General features: G+C 44.1%; 2 protein-coding genes across 2 annotated transcripts; both read left to right on the top strand.

The window, feature by feature from the left end:
• The first annotated feature begins 4833 nt into the window (after nucleotides 1-4833).
• LOC107181041 lies at nucleotides 4834-11808 on the top strand. The gene is made up of 4 exons (XM_042969094.1): nucleotides 4834-4981; nucleotides 6034-6173; nucleotides 7259-7409; nucleotides 11019-11808. Exons 1-4 carry the CDS (start codon nucleotides 4948-4950, stop codon nucleotides 11699-11701), a joined length of 1008 nt encoding a protein of 335 aa, XP_042825028.1. The 5' UTR covers nucleotides 4834-4947; the 3' UTR covers nucleotides 11702-11808.
• Nucleotides 11809-12738: 930 nt separating this feature from the next.
• ZNF30 (zinc finger protein 30) lies at nucleotides 12739-15558 on the top strand. Its single transcript, XM_042968074.1, is given in 6 exon segments — nucleotides 12739-12785; nucleotides 13462-13763; nucleotides 13766-13964; nucleotides 13966-14558; nucleotides 14561-14587; nucleotides 14590-15558. Coding segments are annotated over 6 exon segments (1464 nt in total). The 3' UTR covers nucleotides 14886-15558.
• The last annotated feature ends 2268 nt before the right edge of the window (nucleotides 15559-17826 follow it).

Genomic DNA, 17826 nt, shown 5'->3' with positions numbered 1-17826 from the left:
TCATTATTATTTGATGTTATATATTTGGGGGAAGAACGCTACACAGGGGAAGTGTCTTCACCTCATTATATCAAGGAATGCGTAATATAAACATGATTTACGTCCAGTGATAACAAACCTTGATCACTTAGTTAAGGCAGTACCTGCCAGATTTCTCCACTGTAAAGTTAGTGTTCTTCCCTTTTCATATTGTTTGTTACATACCAGTCACTATGCCCAATCCCCATGGGAGACAAATTAGGCTTTGCCACCTGGAAGAGAGAAGTATCACATGTTTAAACAACTGTAGTCTAATTAGTAAACATTTTGGGAGAGTTATTTTGAGACTAAAAATATTATAAGACCCTTTAATTTTTCCATTAATTTGCAGCTGGAAACCAATTCCTACAAGGCTAAAAATGTATTGTTCATAAGTAAAATCCTAAGTATCCCATATGCAAACACTGTTGAAAGGATATTTAGCTTGATAGAACATTGAGCTAATACCAAAAATGAGTGTAATATAGGCTTACTAAGACCAGATCTACAAGTCAAAGCGAATTTTGTTTGATTGTATGCAGATTTACCACTACATTAAAGAAAAGAATGCCATAAGGGCTACAGATTCAGACAAGTATTATTGGAAAAGGGAAAAGAGTAAAGATATCCTAATGTATAATGGTACAGAAACATTTCTTTTAAAGATATGTGTTTAATTAATCCTATTGTATTTACATTTTCCATTTTAAAGTTCTCACATTTATGTATCTTAAGAATACATAATACAAAAATACACAATAATATAGCATACAAAGTTTAAATATCTAGTAAGAAGTTGCTGTATCAGAGGATGGAAACATTTTTCTCACACGTGTTTGTCTTTTTTTTTTTTAATTTTTTAATGTTTATTTATTTTTGAGAGAGAGAGACAGAGTGCGGGAGGGGCAGAGAGAGGGGGAGACACAGAATGCAAAGCAGGCTCCAGTCTCTGAGCTGTCAGCACAGAGCCCGACATGGGGCTCGAACCCACGAACCGGCAGATCATGACCTGAGCCCAAGTGGGATGCCTAAGAGGTCGGATGCTTAACCGACTGAGCTACCCAGGTGCCCCTCACACGTGTTTGTCTTACCCTTATGAATTGCCACCAGTAGTAGTTCTATTGATGTTCTATTTAATAACATTTCTGTAATAGAAAAGTAAACAATACAGAAAGATAAATAATTTCAAACACCTACTTTTCATATTTTTATGTTAAACTAAAAACACAATTTAGAATACATTATTATGGTTTTGGGAGGTCTGGTATGGCAGTGCCCTGGCTTGGCTCTCTGCTTCGGGTCTCAAGCGTCCGCCCGATAGCGAACACCTGAATCCTCAACTCTGCCTTCCCAGGTGGGGTCAGGTACTTATTCGCGTCCTTTGCGCCGCCGCGACCTCAGCCCATCAAACTCTCCCAGCCCCATAAAAGGTCGGGTCGTCAGCTCAGCGGGAGCCTGCGCCTGCGCCTGCGCCATCCGAGGACCGATGGGAACTCCCCAGGCTCCCGGGAGCGGGGTTGGGTGGTCCTTGTGCGCGGCGGGAACGCGTAGGTTTTACGATTTTTAGCGCGCCAGACTACGTTTCCCGAGGCTACTGCGCTCAGGCCAAAGAAGCCTGGGATTACACTTCCCCAAGGCCGCGGGGGTAACCTGGACCTCAGCCTCCCCCCCCCCCCCCCCACTGTTTCGTGATTGTTGGCGCGGCAGAAAACCGACACCCGGCCTCGTGGAGAGAGTTCTGCAGAGTCAGACCCGCCCACAGGGCAACGTGGACCTCTGTGAAGGGAGACAGTGAGTGTGGGGCGTGCGGGGAGCGGCGAGCGGTCGGGCCGAGGCTGCCCGCATCCCCGGCGTGCGTGAGCCTGAGCCGGAACAGCTGGGGGCGGGAGGGGGACTGTGTGGTTTGGACCAGGGGTGTGCGCCCGCCAAGGCTAGGAGGGGTATCATTGTGACCCGTGTTCCAGGTTCCTGCGGCCCCTCTCGCCTCTCAGCCACGTGGTCTGTCCTAGACTGGAGGCCCCCAGAGGGAGGTCGGTTAGGGAGCCCCTGAATGAAGCTTCCCAGCAGGACCCGCCGGAAAGCCCGGAGCTGATCTGGAGATGGGAATTTAATTATTTTATTTTATTTTTTAATTTTTTAAATATTTATTTTTGAGAGAGAGAGAGAGAGAGAGAGAGAGAGGGAGACAGCGTGAGCAGGAGAGGGGCAGAGAGAGAGAGAGAGGGAGACACAGAACTCGAAGCAGGCTCCAGGCTCTGCACTGTCAGCACAGAGCCCCGTGCGGTGGCTGGAACTCATGAACCAGGAGATGCGCCGAAATCCGAAGTCGGAGGCTTAACCGACTGAGCCACCCAGGCGGCCCAAGAAAAATAGCTGAGATATGGGAGCAACTCAAGCATCCATCAATAGATGAATGGATAAAGAAGATGAAGTGTACATATACAATGGAATAGTATTCCTTCATAAAAAAGAAAAATCTTGCCATTTGTGATAACATGGATGGACCTAGAGATGATTTATGCTAAGTAAAATAAGTCAGAGAAAAACAAATACCATATGCTTTCACTTGTATGTTGAATATAAAAACAAGACAACAAGCAAACAAAACAGAAACAGACTCAAAAATAACAGAACAAACTAGTGGTTGGCTGGCAGTGGGGTGGGGTGGGGGGAGGATTGGTGACAGACATCAAAAGGTACAAACCTCCAGTCGAGTCACAGAGATGTGAAGTACAGCATAGGAAATATACGCAATAATATTCTAATAACTTTGGTGGCAGGTGATAACCAGACTTATTGGGGTGATTGTTTCATAATGTGTAGAAATGTCAAGTCACCGTGTTGTTTATGTGAAACTGACATTATATGTCGACCACACTTCAATTACAAAAAAAAATTCCAACCAAACAAACAAAAAAAAAGAATGTAGGAGTGTCAGGAGGACAATCTGTTCAAAGCAGAACTGTGTAGCCGGATAGTAGCTCCAGATCAGCGTCCCCAGAATGAAGGCCTAGCCAGAAAGCGTCCTGCTGAAGGTCTAACTCTGTCTTCCTTGAAGAAGTGCTGTTGGCTCGGCATCCAGCTGTGTGCAGCTCGGTTCACTGGGGTTCGGCTTTATCCAGAATCCCTCTGTTCTCCAAAATTTTATGTGAGGGTGGTTGTAGCATAACGTGGAAGCTGAAATGGAGGGACAAGAAAGCTTACTGGCTGAAGCTATTGGGAACCCTAAAACCTCCTTTTCTTCTCTCATCTCTGGGTTTTCTAGAGTTTGAACTTCTCTACTAGAGGAATCCCCAGGAAGACTGATCGGTTCTTACATTTCTAAAAGCATAGCCGTTTAAGTTGTTACTCCTTGAAATACTGGGATTTTTACACTACGTAGATATTTTCTTTTCTTTTTAAAAAATTTTTTGATGTTTATTTTTGAGAGAGAGAGAGAGAGGCAGGGGTAGGGACAGAATCCGAAGCAGGCTCCTGGCTCTGAGCTGTCAGCACAGATCCCGACGCGGGGCTCCAACTCACGAACCGTGAGATCATGACCTGAGCCGAAGTCGGACGCTTAACCGACTGAGCCACCCAGGCGCCCCTAGACTCCGTAGATATTTTCATCAATTAACCTGAGGCGTTCTTCCTAAGCGGGCACTATCTAATTACCTGCTTGGTTCCTTCTGTTTGAGACAGTGCCAAACAATTGCTTCCTCCTTGCAAGGTCGCCTTTTCTGACTGGTGTTCATTAATTCATCGAGCAAATTACGGAACAGGCCCTACATGATGAGTCTTTGCTAAAGGACTGATGGAGCAGTGAAGATGTGAAGCCTCGTGAATTATTGGAGCTCCTTTGTGTCAGTCAGTGGTTTGGTGAGTTTGAGATACTGGCCTCATTTGGCCATACATCAGAAGGTTAAAAAATCTCCACAGACCTACCGATTTTGTACCAATTGGTCTCTTAATATGATGAGATCGCATGCTCTGGGAGGCTTTTAGGGACACAGCGGGGACATAACTATGACTTGGAAACATTGATACCGTTCCTGCGGGGCGATGCCCGAGAGCATGTACTAGGTCAGTTTTGTGGTGGCAGGGGACCTGCTAGACTCGGGTGGCATTCGTTTGATTTGAATCACCTTCGTCATAGTCCACTAACTGAGGAACAGCAGAAGTGTTGAGTGATGAGTGTTAAATGACACTATGAGCATATTGTCCTAAACAGTAGCTTAACATAGATTACCAGCATTGGGGAAATCTGAGACATTTGGTCCAGTCTTGTAAAAATATAAAATAATGCCTAACTCTGATATATATTCATGAAAGGTACTTCTATTTCATCATGAAAATGTTTCTATTAATAAAGGAAAATGTTGATGATGTAATCTGACATGATAATCTTGAAGTTTCAGAAATTAGCAAATTTGTATAATACCTATTTTCTAAAATAAAGATTTTATGCTTGGGAAAAAAAAACTTCTCTTAAAGAGAAAATAGTGCAGAGATTAATATTTCTTGAGAATTTTTTGGGTTGGGTACTGAGCAGGCAGTGTCTTTGTGTCTGTGATTTACTTTAACAGAGAAACTTGGATTATTTTGTCAGTTTCCCAACAGGTCTGAAGTCCTGTTGTATCCTACAACATACAGAAAATTTTGTCCCTAGCAACAGGGTTCTTCCAGAACATGCAGATATTCTGATTCATAATACTTTTTAGGTCATAAGCTTTGAACCTACTTCATTGTTCTGATTGCTCCCTTGCCACATGGAAACTTTTTATTTCCTCTTCTTTCATCTTAAAAACTTTTTTTTTTTTTTAACTGCCCCAGAAATATGTGGGTTTGCCATTTCAGGGACCAGTGACATTCAGGGATGTGGCCGTAGCCTTCTCTCAGCAGAAGTGGGAGAGTCTGAATTCTGCTCACAGGGACTTATACAGACATGTGATGTTGGAGAACTGTAGTAACTTGGTCTCACTGGGTAAGTTTTCCTCTTTCAAGTAAATTAGAGTCTTCTCCCTCAAACACTTTCTTCCTTGTACCTTTTAGGGCTATCTTAAGAAGTGAATGTACTTTCTTCTCTCTGTTCCCAAAGAAATGGTTTGACCTTTGTTGGGCTGGAAAGGATGAAATGGCAGGATTAGAACCGGGGGTGTTTATTGCATAAACATTGACAAAGGCCAAATTTCCTATTATGTTTATGCTCAAAATTGCTGTAAGTGCTCCGTTAATATCTGAGCCACCTGCCAGCAGAACAGCTGGACAGAGGGTCCTGGTTTGTCCTATCTGAAGAGCCTGTGCAACCGACACAGTGGTCGGTTGGATAAACAAATAAATTTAAAACTGAAGTTACTGGACGCCTGGGTGGCTCAGTCAGCTGAGCGTCTGACTTCTGCTCAGGTCATTGTAATAGGTCAACTTATAAGCTATCAGAAAGCTTATTGTATATAAGTTCGGCTTAAACTCACCTTTCATGAATAATTGAGATAAAAGCTTATGTAGTTCCCTATTAGGGTTATCGCAAATTACTAACTGCCCTATCTCACTTCTGTAACTTCGCCTGCTTGCTTAATAGATAACTTAGGTTGCAAAATGCTCCCCCACCCCTTCTACCAAGATCTAGCCTAGTCAAGACCAACGTGTAAAAAGTCACGAACTCACTGCTCCACGGTATCTTAGGTGTCTAACTGTGATTGGTCATTTTAAAATCCATTAGGACAAAGAACTTTAAATTGATAGGTTCCCGCCAAGACTAACGTCTGTGTGTTAGTCTGATGAAATGCTGTAAGTTGAAATTGGTTAACTAAATAATGACGTACTCTGACTTGCTAAAATCCATATAAGCTCGCTGCTACCTTTGTTCGGGGGCCATTCTCTGCACTTTTCTCCTTAAGATCAGGAGATGAGATTTGGCCCAGCTGTGAATAAAATCTTGTGTTGCTTCTATTCAGCGTCTGGTGGTGTTGTTGTTTTTTGGTTTTTGGTTGTTTTTTTGTTTTGTTTTGTTTTGTTTTTTTTTGGTCTCTTCGACAGCACCCTGTTTCATTTGGAGGTTCCACCGAGATTCTATGACCACCCAAGATTCGGAGGCTGAAGCGGAACAGCTAGGGAAGAGCTCTGAGAGACGTTCCTCGGCCCCGGCCTTCCGTTCTCAGACCTGGCTTAAAAGTAAGGTATGCAGGGTGGCGCCTGTTTTCTGTTACTGGCCAGATCTGATTCTAGGAGGGAAGGCTGGACGCGGCTTAACTTCCCCCTAGCTGGTGTCTGGTGGAGACGTCCCCAGCACCCTCTGGGTCTCCGGACCATCCGGGTCTTCGGACCGTCTGGGTTGGGCTTGATCACCCCAACCATTTGCTCTACGTTCAGTGCTCTGTGTGCCCTGTTAAACGCTTCCTGTTAACCTATCATTATCTCTGGTGTGACCCGCTGTTTAACCTCCGTCATGGGTCAGTCTTTGTCCGAGCCTTGCTCCCCCTTAAATGCATGCTAAATAACTTCTCTGGTTTCAGAAAAAGAGGAAGGACCTATGTCTGTAACCTAAAGCCATCCTGGCTGCGGACATATTGCCAACTGGACTGGCTGACATTCTCTGGGGTTGACTGGCCCCCAGAGGGCTCCTAGAATCTTAACCTTGCTTATGCTGTCCGCAGGATTTGTCACGATGTTCATCCCCACCAGGAGCCATATGCTGTGACTTGGGTCGACCTCCTAGAAGACCCACCTTCCTGGCTGAGAGAGTGCCAGAAACAGGGCCAAAAGCTGTCATCCGGCATCTCCCTTTCCCACTCCCCTTCCTGTTCTCCTCCAAACTCCAAACCCTTGCTTCCCGTCACTTAGCCTCCAAAGAGGCTTTACCCGGTGCTTCAGGAGATACCCAAGGGAGGGACTTGTTATCCGATCCTTAGAGACCAGCTCCTTATCCCCAGACTCCACTAGCTCCCCAGGAACCAAAAGCCGCAGGTGACCCTTTGACTAGTCCCCCACACACCAGATCAGGAGCCCTCTGTAGAGGAGAACACCATCCTCTGATGCCCCAGTTCCCATCCTTCCTCTTAGGCAAATGGCTCCGGCTCCCGGTCCAGATGGGCAGCCAACACACCGGAAGCTTGTCTACACTCCTTTCTCCACCACGGACCTCTATAACTGGAAAACTCAGAACCCGCCTTTCTCTGAAAACCCCCAGGGCCTAATTGACTTATTGAGCTCTATTTTCACCACTCACTTACCTACTTGGGAAGATTGTCACCAACTCTTGCAGGTCTTACTGACTTCCGAGGAAAGGGCCCGAGTGCTCCGGGAAGCAACGAGAGCAGTCCTTGGCCCGGATGGAATGCCTACCACAGACCTTCGCAGAACTGAGCATGTTTTCCCTTCCGCACCGCCCCAGCGGGACCCTAACACGGATAATGGTAGGGAGCGTCTACTTCAGTATCGCCAGATTGTAACAGGGGCTTCGCGCAGCGGCACAAAAGCCCACCCATCTGACAAAAACTCATGACACGGTCCAAGGACCGAATGAGTCGCCTGCAGCCTTCCTTGAAAGGCTTTACCAGGCTTACCGCTTATATTCTCCTATTGACCCCGAGGCAACAGAGAACCGAAAAACCATTAACATGGCTTTCGTTTCTCAGTCGGCCCCAGACATCCGTAAAAAGCTCCAAAAATTAGAAGGATTCGAAGGGAAGGTAATTTCAGAGTTGGTAGAAATAGCCCAGTGAGTTTTTCAGAGCAGGGACAGCCCTGCCATTATGCAGGGGAAGGAAATAGGGAAAGTCCTCGTACCAGCCTGGGGAAAACCCCCAGGCAACAGCAAAGGACAGGGAAGGCCTCAACCCCGCCAGAAAGGACCCCGAGCAACATTGGGGAAAAAAATCAATGTGCTTATTGTAAGGAAGAAGGACATTGGAAAGATAAATGCCCTAACAAAAAGCCTCCCATCCTGGTCGCCCAGGAATAATGCCACCACAGCTCCCCTCTTTCCCTGAATCCCCAGGAGCCTGTGGTTACCCTCAACGTAGAAGGGAAAGAACCTAGATTCCTGGTTGACACTGGGGCTATGTATTACGTTCTTAAAGAACCCTTAGGACCTGTGATTAAAGAAAAGGTATACATTCAGGGAGCCACCGGACGAACGCAAGGCTACCCACGGACTCGTGCCTGAATCACAAACCTAGCTCATTCCTTTGTGCTCATACCTGATTGCCCATATTCCCTTCTGGGGAGAGATCTGTTGCACAAGCTTAAGGCCCAAATCTCCTTTACCGGAAATTCTATAGACTTGAACCTACCGCCACCTGCCATTCTAGTTCCCTGCCCCATATCAGAGGAGTATCTACTCTTAGAAAAACCAGAGTGGAAAGCCTCTCCATTAATAGCAAAGTGGAAAGAGACAATTCCTACAGTTTGGGCTGAAACTAACCCCCCTGGACTAGCCATTCGACAAGCGCCGCTAGTGATCCAGCTAGCTGCCACAGCCACCCCCATCCGGGTGAGGCAATATCCATCCCATCAGCCAGCAAGCGAGGGAGGGAATTGCCAAACACATCAACCGCTTGCGAGAAGCTGGGATCCTAATGCCATGCCATTCCCCCTGGAATACTCCCTTGCTTCCTGTCCCAAAACCTGGGACTTCAGAATATAGGCCGGTACAAGACCTCAGAGAAGTTAACAAAAGGGTGGAGACAATTCATCCTACAGTCCCCAACCCTTACACTCTCCTGAGTGAACTCTCCGAATTACCGCCTTTACTCTGTCCTGGACTTAAAGGATGCATTCTTTGCTTTGCCGATTGCAAAGGTCAGTCAGCCTATTTTTGCCTTTGAATGGACAGACCCAGACAGAACCTACAACGGACAGTTAACCTGGACTCGACTGCCCCCAAGGGTTTAAAAACTCCCCTAGTCTTTTTGATGAGGCTCTTCGAAGGGATTTGGTCCCCTACTGGGAGAACCACCCAGATGTTACGCTGTTACAATATGTAGATGACTTGCTCCTAGCCGCCGACTCCTGAGAGAACTGCGCAAAGGCTACGGAGGACCTGCTAAGGGAATTAGATGCCCTGGGATATAAAGTTTCTGCACAAAAAGGCCCAAATTTGCTTGGACTCTGTAATATACTTGGGCTACCAACTGCATGAAGGCAAGCGATCGCTGGGGCCGGAAAGAATCCAAGCTATCCTCAACATTCCTAAACCCACAACTAAAAGGCAGATCAGGGAGTTCCTAGGGGCCGCTGGGTATTGCCGCCTCTGGATACCGGGTTTCGCTGAAATGGCAAAACCCCTGTACTCCGCTACTGGGGGTGAAGGAACTGAGATGGTCTGGGGAGAACAAGAAGATAGGGCTTTTGAGCAAATCAAGAGCACCCTTACCCAAGCCCCAGCCCTAGCTTTACCTGATATTACCAGACCCTTCCAACTATTTGTACATGAGATCCGGGGCATTGCGAAAAGGGTCCTTACTCAAACTTTGGGCCCCTGGAAACGACCCGTAGCCTACTTACTTGTCCAAGCGGCTGGACTCTGTTGCCACCGGGTGGCCCAGTTGCCTCAGAGCTGTTGCCGCCACTGGTTAAAGAAGCTTCCAAACTAACGCTTGGGCAAGACCTTCAGATCACAGGACCTCACGCAGTAGCGTCCCTGCTGCGCTCCCCACCAGACCGATGGATCAACGCACGAATCCTCCAGGATCAGGTATTGCTACTGGACCCTCCACGCATCGCTTTCCTGAAGACAGAGGCTTTAAATCCAGCCACATCGCTGCCTGATGACGACTCAGAGGCCCCACTCCACGATTGCTCGGAAACTGGGAGTACTCTGACGGGACTGAGGAGGGACTTAAGAGGTCAACCTCTGCCAAAGGTGGATTTCGAGCTGTTCTCTGATGGCAGCCGTTTTGTCAAAGATGGACTCAGACACGCAGGTGCAGCTGTAGTGACTCAGGACCAGGTTATCTGGGTCCAAGCCCTTGAGCACGACACTTCTGCCCAAAGAGCAGAGCTGGTGGCTCTAGCCCAGGCCCTCAGATGGGCAAAGGGAAAAACGGCGAACGTCTTCACGGATAGCAGGTAGGCCTTCGCCACCACCCATGTTCGTGGAGCTCTATATGAGGAAAGAGGACCGTTAACATCAGGAGGGAAGGAAATTAAAGATAAAAAAGAAATCCTGGCCCTACTGGGAGCCTTATGGCTTCCTAAAAAGGTGGCCATTATACATTGCAAGAGCCACCAAAAGGCAGACTCGCCCCGAGCGAAAGGAAGCGCCTTTGCTGACGCAACGGCAAAGGCCACAGCAGAAAGAGATGTTCTCCCGACTAAAATTTTGCCTCTGCTGCCTCCACGCTTTCTCCCCTCGGAACTGTTTTAGACCAAAGAAGAGCTACGCCTGATAGAAACCTTGAGGGCAAAAAGAGATGACCGGCATTGGTATCACCTCGAGGACGGACGCATCTTCATACCAGAAGCTATAGGACGGACCTGGCTCCCGTAAGTCCACAGCTCCACGCATCTAGGGGCAACCAAGTTGTCTGAACTAGCCCAAAGAGACTATTTTATTGCAAACCTCAATAAAATCGTACAAAGCCTAGGAGACCGATGCAAAGCCTGTGCTCAGACTAACCCATCTCCCAAGTTAAATTTTTCAGGACAGAGACTACGTGGACAGATGCCTGGAGAAATATGGGAACTTGACTTCACTGAGATGAAACATGGACCCTATGGCTATCATTATCTCCTCGTACTAGTGGACACCTTCTCTGGATGGGTAGAGGCTTTCCCCACTAGAACAGAGTCCACTCGGATAGCGGCTAAGAAATTACTCAATGAATTGGTTCCCCGATTTGGCATCCCTATTGGTCTGGGATCAGATAACGGCCCGGCTTTCATAGCCCAGATATCTAAAATGTTGGCCAAAAGCTTACAAATAAATTGGAAATTACGTTGTGCCCACCACCCCCAGAGTTCAGGGCAGGTAGAAAGAATGAATAGAACTCTAAAAGAAACCTTGACTAAATTAATTCCAGAAACTGGCGAAAACTGGGTAGGCCTCCCTCCTTGTGCCCTCCTCAGAGTATGCTGTATACCTTACATGAGAGGCATTCCCCCCTTTGAAATCCTATTTGGAAGACCACCTCCCTTGCTTCCAAGATTGGGAGATGAACAACGGGCGGAAATCTCAAACCACATCTCAAGTCCTTGCAGGCTCTACAACCTTCCAGCCATCCATAACCTAGTAAAAGAAAGCCGGAGAGAACCGCCCTCTACAGTCGAACCATCAGACCAAGGACTCGGACCTGGAGATTGGATCTGGGTGCAACGTCACACCTCCCCAAATTTAGAGGCACACTGGGTTGGGCCCTATCCGATCATCCTGTCCACCCCATCCGCTGTGACAGTTGCTGGCCGGAGCCACAGGATGCATCGCTCTCAAAGTGGCACACCCCGACCACGTTCCTCTACAATGGACTGTCAAACGGACCGGAAATCCTTTGGAGGTCCGGCTGGTAAAAGAATCTGCTGGGTAATTTTGTTCTTAATAATTTCCCTGGCTGGAGGGACATTTTCTGACCATGCCCCTGTCCGGTACCGTTGGATAGTTAGCAAAACCACTACGGGACAGGTTTTAGCAAATTCTACCTCTTACGCTTCCCCTGCCTTGACCTTTAATCTGTGTCTTCTGTTCCCCATTGAGTGGAAACAACCATGATATCAAGGTGCTACCGGAGTTTTGCCTTACCAGAGAACCCCAGACTGCCTAAGTTTCAAAGGAGTACAGTTTTATGCTTGTCCCTCTGAAATTGTTTATTTCGTAAAGGATTCTCTATTTTTATATTAATGGATTATCAGTGAATTATTTGTATGACATTGTCTTTTAACTATATCCTAATTCTTTTTTTTTGTCTGGAGATTTGTCTTTTTTTTTTTTTTTTTTTTTTTTTGCAATCAATTTCTGCTGTGTGCTAGGGGGTTATAGTTCAGTGCTGAATGACACAGGGGTTGGGCCTGCTTTGGGGGAAAGTGTTCGTTTTCTATTGCTTTGTAACAAATTACCACACATTTGGCAGCTTAAGACTACAGTCATTTATTATCCCATAGTTCTGTAGACCAGTTCGGCACAGGATGGCTAAATCCGAGTATCAGCTGTGACTACAGTTCTTTACGGCATAGAGCCTTCTAGGCTCACTGGTTATTGGCAGAATTTATTTCCTTCTCACACTTCCCATGTGGTCCCCTCCATCTTCCGGCCAGCAACCAGCAAGTCTTGTCCTTCTCACACTTTGAATGTCCCTGGCTCCCTTTCTGCCCTCAGCCAGGAGAAAGCCCTGCTCTTTAGGGAATTATCCAGGCAAGCCAGGTTGATGTCTCCATCTCAAATCAACTGATTAGTGACCTTAATTATATATCTTTTGTCATGTGATGCAACATATTCACAGGCATGATAATGGCAAAGGCCATGAAGACCAAAATACTATCAACCACAGGTAGGCGTGGGGGAAATAAATTAAAACTTTTAGCAAAGAGAAATAATTGTGTAATTGAAAGCAGGTTGGAATTACAAGAATTAAGTGTTATAACAGAAGCTAAAGACATGGGCATCCTTAGACAAGGTCAGCAATTTACAGTATTCCTGATAAAGTGATATTTTACCTTAAATATATATAGGATGAGAAAGATCCAGTCTGCAAACCACACATGCCAGAGAATTTGGGGGAGATTACCATCACCTGCAGATGGAACCAAACGATGAGAAAACTTGTGACACGTTCCAAGTGCCGAAAGGGGGAAATGAGGTAAAGAGGGAACGAAGAAAATTCTGACTTGATATGAGGGCTGATAGGTAAGCAGGAATCATATTAATGAAAGATACATGGATTTTATTCAAAGTGTAAAGAGAAGTCACGTTGGGGGTAAATGAAATTTTATCTGTATCAGAAACATTTGTTAGAAATGTTAAACATATTCGTGCCCAGAACTTGCCCTGTGTCTTCGGATTCAGGAGGTCTGGGATGGTGTGTGGGTAAGTTTTTCAACATGCTCCTCATAGATCCTGACCACACTTAAATATCAGAAATGAAACCTATTTTATCCCCAACCTTACTATTTTAAATAAACTCTCATTAATCTCTGCATTTCTCTTTGACCTTGAAAAAAATTTTATAACAGTATTTTAGTATAATCTAGGCTTTTGATTTCTAATGGATATTTTTAGTCTCTTTTCTTCCAAAGAAATCTATTCCTGTATTTTCTCATATAGGAAAACAGGATATTTGTGGTTTGTTTGTTTTCTTTCAGATTTTCAGTCGAAGGATGAGACAGCAATAAAGAAATGCCCACCCTTGAGAAATATACATCTTTTGCTTTACATCCGAGAATTCTTAATGGAGAGCAATCATATGAATATCAGGAATGTGGGAAGACTTTTTGTCGGTACTCAAACCCTGTTCAACGTGAGAGAACACATTCTAGTGAAAAACCCTACAAATACAAAGAATGTGGGAAGAACTTTAGTAATGGACATCGGCTCCCCGTACATCAGAGATTTCATACTGGTGAGAAACCTTGTAAATGTAAGGAATGTGGGAAGTCCTCTAGTACCTTTCTGTACCTTGTTCAACATCAGAGAACTCACACTGTTAAGAAAGTCTATGAATGTAAAGAATGTGGGAAGGCTTTTATTAGAGGCTCAGGCTTTGTTAAACATGGGAGAATTCATACTGGCGAGAAACCATATGAATGCAAGGAATGTGGGAAGACCTCTGGTAGTAGCCATAATTTACTGTACATCAGAGTAGTCATACTGCTAAGAAAGCGTATGAATGTGGGGAATGTGGGAAAGCTTTTTATAGTAGCTCATACCTTGTTCAACATCAAAGAATCCATAGCGGTGAGAAACCCTATGAATGTAAGAAATGTGGGGAAGCTTTTATAGTGTATGGAAAACTTCTTCAGCATCAGAGTATTCATACTGGTAAAACCTTTTGTGTGTAAAGAATGTAGGAAGGCCTTGAGTACCTTCTCATACCTTGTTCAACATCAGCGAATTCATACTGGTGAGAAACCCTATGAATGTAAAGAATGTGGCAAGGCCTTTAGTAGTAGCTCACCCCTTGTTAAACATCAGAGAATTCATACTGGTGAGAAACCTTATGGATGTGAGGAATGTGGAAAGGCCTTTAGACTTAGTTCATTTCTTAATGCACCTCAGAGAATTCATGCAGGGGTAAAGCCCTATGAATGCAAGGAATGCGGGAAAGCCTTTAGTCGTGCCTCATACCTCGTTCAACATGAAAGACTTTATACAGGTGAGAAACCCTGTGAGTGTAAGGAGTGCGGCAAGGCTTTTAGTGCTGGCTCATACCTTGTTCAACATCAGAGGATTCATACTGGTGAGAAACCCTACGAGTGTAAGGAATGTGGAAAAGCTTTTATTAGTCGCCATCAACTTCCTGTACATCAAAGGGTTCATACTGGTGAGAAACCTTATGAATGTAAGGAATGTGGAAAGACCTTTCGAGTACATGTACATCTTACACAGCATCAGAAAATTCATGTTGATGTGAAACCAACAAATGTAAGGAATGTGGAAAAACAGTTGTGCCTCATACCTTGTACAACGTGGCAGAATTCATACTGGTGAGAAACCCTATGAGCGTAAGGAGTGTGGGAAGGCCTTTAGTTCTAGCTCTTACCTAGTTCAACATCTGAGAATTCATACTGGTGAGAAACCCTTTGAATGTAAGGAATGTGGCAAGACCTTTAGACTTAATTCCTTCCTTACTGAACATCAGAGGTTGCACACTGGTGAGAAACCCTTTAAGTGTAAAAAATGTGGGAAGGACTTTAGATACAGTTCAGCCCTTAAAGCAATCAGAGAAACCACATGGGTGTAAAACCCTAAGAATTTAAGGAATTTGGGGAGTCCTTTATGTATGACTCAAACATTGTTTAGCATCAGAATTTATGCTAATGAGAAACCTGTATGTAAAAAATCTTGTAGGCCTTTAGAAAATATTCTCGTATTACAGAATTCATAATGGAATTCAGAAAACATAGGAAAGCCTTCATTTGTCATTCTTGTGTTTATAATATCAGAATATTCGGGATTGGTGGCCAATTCAGAAAAGGTAGGAAACTTTAGTACAGAATTGGTAGCATGAAATTTGATATGACCTATTCTACTATGGTTGAATGAACTAGTGAATAAAAAAAACCTTCCAGTTACTCTTAAATCATTGCTGAACTTCAGATAATCCATCCTAGTTAAAAAAACAAACAAAACCAGTTAATGTATATTGGAAAGCACACGTCAGCTCCCATCATTGTCATGCCACCGCCTTCCAACCTGTTTGACCCCAGGCACCACACGTGCTATTTCAGGGCATTGCTTTCAAATGGTGGTATTAGAACCTACATACTCGTAAAAACCTACGCCTGATATTTATTAATTTTACTATTAGCATGTTTTTCAACTGCTAGTGAAATTTTGAGAGTAAGACCCTACAGGTGTAGTTAATTTAGAAATGCCCTGGGGCACCTGGATGGCTCAGTAGGTTAAGACACCGACATCGGCTCGGGTCATGATCTCACAGTCCGTGCGTTCGAGTCCCGCATCAGGCTCTGTGCTGACAGCTCGGAATCTGTCTCAGATTCCGTGTCTCCCTCTTTCTCTGCCCCTCCCCCACTCATGCTGTCTCTCAAAAATGAATAAACATTAAAAAATATATTAAAAAGTTAAAAAAATGCCTTTATATTCGTGTATCCATTTTATAATTTTAGGTAAATCTCTCTGGATAAAACTTTGTAGAAAGAAAGAAATGAGAGGATATTCATTTTGAACTCATCCCTTAAATTGAATTAATGCTTGAAAGATACTCAGTCTTTCAATGTATGTGAAGTTGTTGAGAATAGCCTATAATCCTCATTCTTTGTCCAAAACTCAGGGTAAGTTGGAAATAATGAGAGAAAAATACTGTCCACTTGGAAATTTCTTTTTACAACTTTTTTGTGAATAGAAATTTTAACCGAGAAAAGTTGAAAGAATAGTAAAATTGCCACATCTTTGGTAACATTTTGCCTTATTTATTTTATCTCTACTTATCTCTCCATGTATACATGTTATTTCTGCATGTAAGAGGGAGTTGTAGACTTCACTCCTAAATAATAGCCTTCTACTCTTTTTTTATAAAAAATTGTTTAATGTTTATTTTTGAGAGAGGGACAGAGTACGAGTAGGGGAGGGGCAGAGAGAGAGGGACACAGAATCCGAAGCAGGCTCCAGGCTCCGAGCTTCCAGCCCAGAGCCTGATGCGGGGCTCGAACCCACGGACTGTGAGATCATGACCTGAGCCGAAGTCGGACGCTTAACCGACTGAGCCACCCAGGTGCCCCTATATACTCTTGAGTCCCACCTTTTTTACATGATTTTGGGGGGAACGTCCAAGGAAGTTGTGTTAGAGAATGCTTCACATTCTGTATTTTTCTCAGTCACCTAACTTGTTCCTCCACCCAGATTTTTTTCTATAGTTGGAAGTTACACAGATTTCACTGGGTTCTGAAAAACACTTCCAAGGTAATGCTGCAGTTTTTGTAAACATATAACTAAGTATTGAAACTTGGATAGGGTAGTCACTGATGGAGCTTTCCACTGTTCGGAGGCTTCTTGCAATTAATGATCTGAATAGTGATAGTTTTAACATCTTGATTTGGGAAGTCACCACATGTATGCATAAGTTTGGGATTAAAGAGAAAACCAAAAATTATGAAATTAAGGTCTACTCAGAAAAGGTAATGAGATGCCTGTGTATCAGAAATTTTCATGTGAGGCCAGAACTGTAATTGGAACATTAATTTTGAAGCAACAAAATTAATTAGAAAATTGTCACCATGTATACAATTAACGAATCTGTGAAAAGAGGAAACAACCATATACATTTGTTCTGGGGCCATTTCTTTTTTTTTTTTTTTTTTTTTTTTAAATCTTTATTTATTTTTGAGAGATAGAGACAGCATGTGAGCAGGGGAGGGGCAGAGAGAGAGGGAGACAAGAATGCGAAGCAGGCTCCAGGCTCCGAGCTGTCAGCACAGAGCCCGATGTGGGGCTCGAACCCACAAACCGTGAGATCATGACCTGAGCCGAAGTCAGAGGCCCAACTGACTGAGCCACCAAGGCGCCCCTGGGGCCATTTCTTGAAAAGAATTATCTTTCTCCATTGAGTTGCTTTTTGGAAATCAGTAGACTACATAAATATATTCATTTCCAAATACACTTCTCATACCATTGTACCCTGTGTCCATTATTCTAACAACACCGAAGAGTATTACTGCACGTTTCAGAACTGCTACTGCTTTGTTGAAAGTCTTTTTTTCAATTACATCTTTGCAGATCAACTTGTCAATTGCCATGGGAGAAAACGTTTTGGGGAATTATAATGTGGAGTGTATTGAATCTATAGGTCAATATGGAGATAATTCACTTCCTAATACTATCAATCCATTAATTCATAAACATATATTTCCTTTTACTTAGGTCTTTAATTTCTCTCAGCAATGTTGTGTACTTTTCAGTCCTCCACGTATTTTGTTAAGCTTATCCTTTAGTGTGTCATAATTCTTGATATTACGATAAATGCTGTGGCTGAATATATATGAATTTTTTTCTGGGTATCGACTTTGTTTCCTGTGATATTACATTTGAGTTCTAGTCGCTTTTCATAGATTGCTTAGATTTTTCTGTATACACAACAGTGTCATTTGTGAGCAAACACGCTTTTACTATGTCCTACCCAGTTTGAATTTTCTTCTCTTGCAGCATTTCCTACGGTGTCCAGTACA

The sequence above is a fragment of the Panthera tigris genome, chromosome E2 (assembly GCF_018350195.1).
Source record: "Panthera tigris isolate Pti1 chromosome E2, P.tigris_Pti1_mat1.1, whole genome shotgun sequence".
NCBI classification, from domain to species: domain Eukaryota; kingdom Metazoa; phylum Chordata; class Mammalia; order Carnivora; family Felidae; genus Panthera; species Panthera tigris.
Note: the sequence above shows the minus strand (reverse complement) of the source record. Positions and strands in the feature narration are given on the sequence as shown.

Excerpts from the sequence above, each read along its gene's own strand:
- LOC107181041 (XM_042969094.1), top strand. The coding sequence starts at position 4,948 with ATGTTGGAGAACTGTAGTAACTTGGTCTCACTGG. Across the intron at positions 6,174-7,258 it reads AGACCTGGCTTAAAAGTAAG|GTCTTACTGACTTCCGAGGA; the intron begins GTATGCAGGGTG and ends CAACTCTTGCAG. Across the intron at positions 7,410-11,018 it reads GGACCCTAACACGGATAATG|AAACTGGCGAAAACTGGGTA; the intron begins GTAGGGAGCGTC and ends AATTAATTCCAG.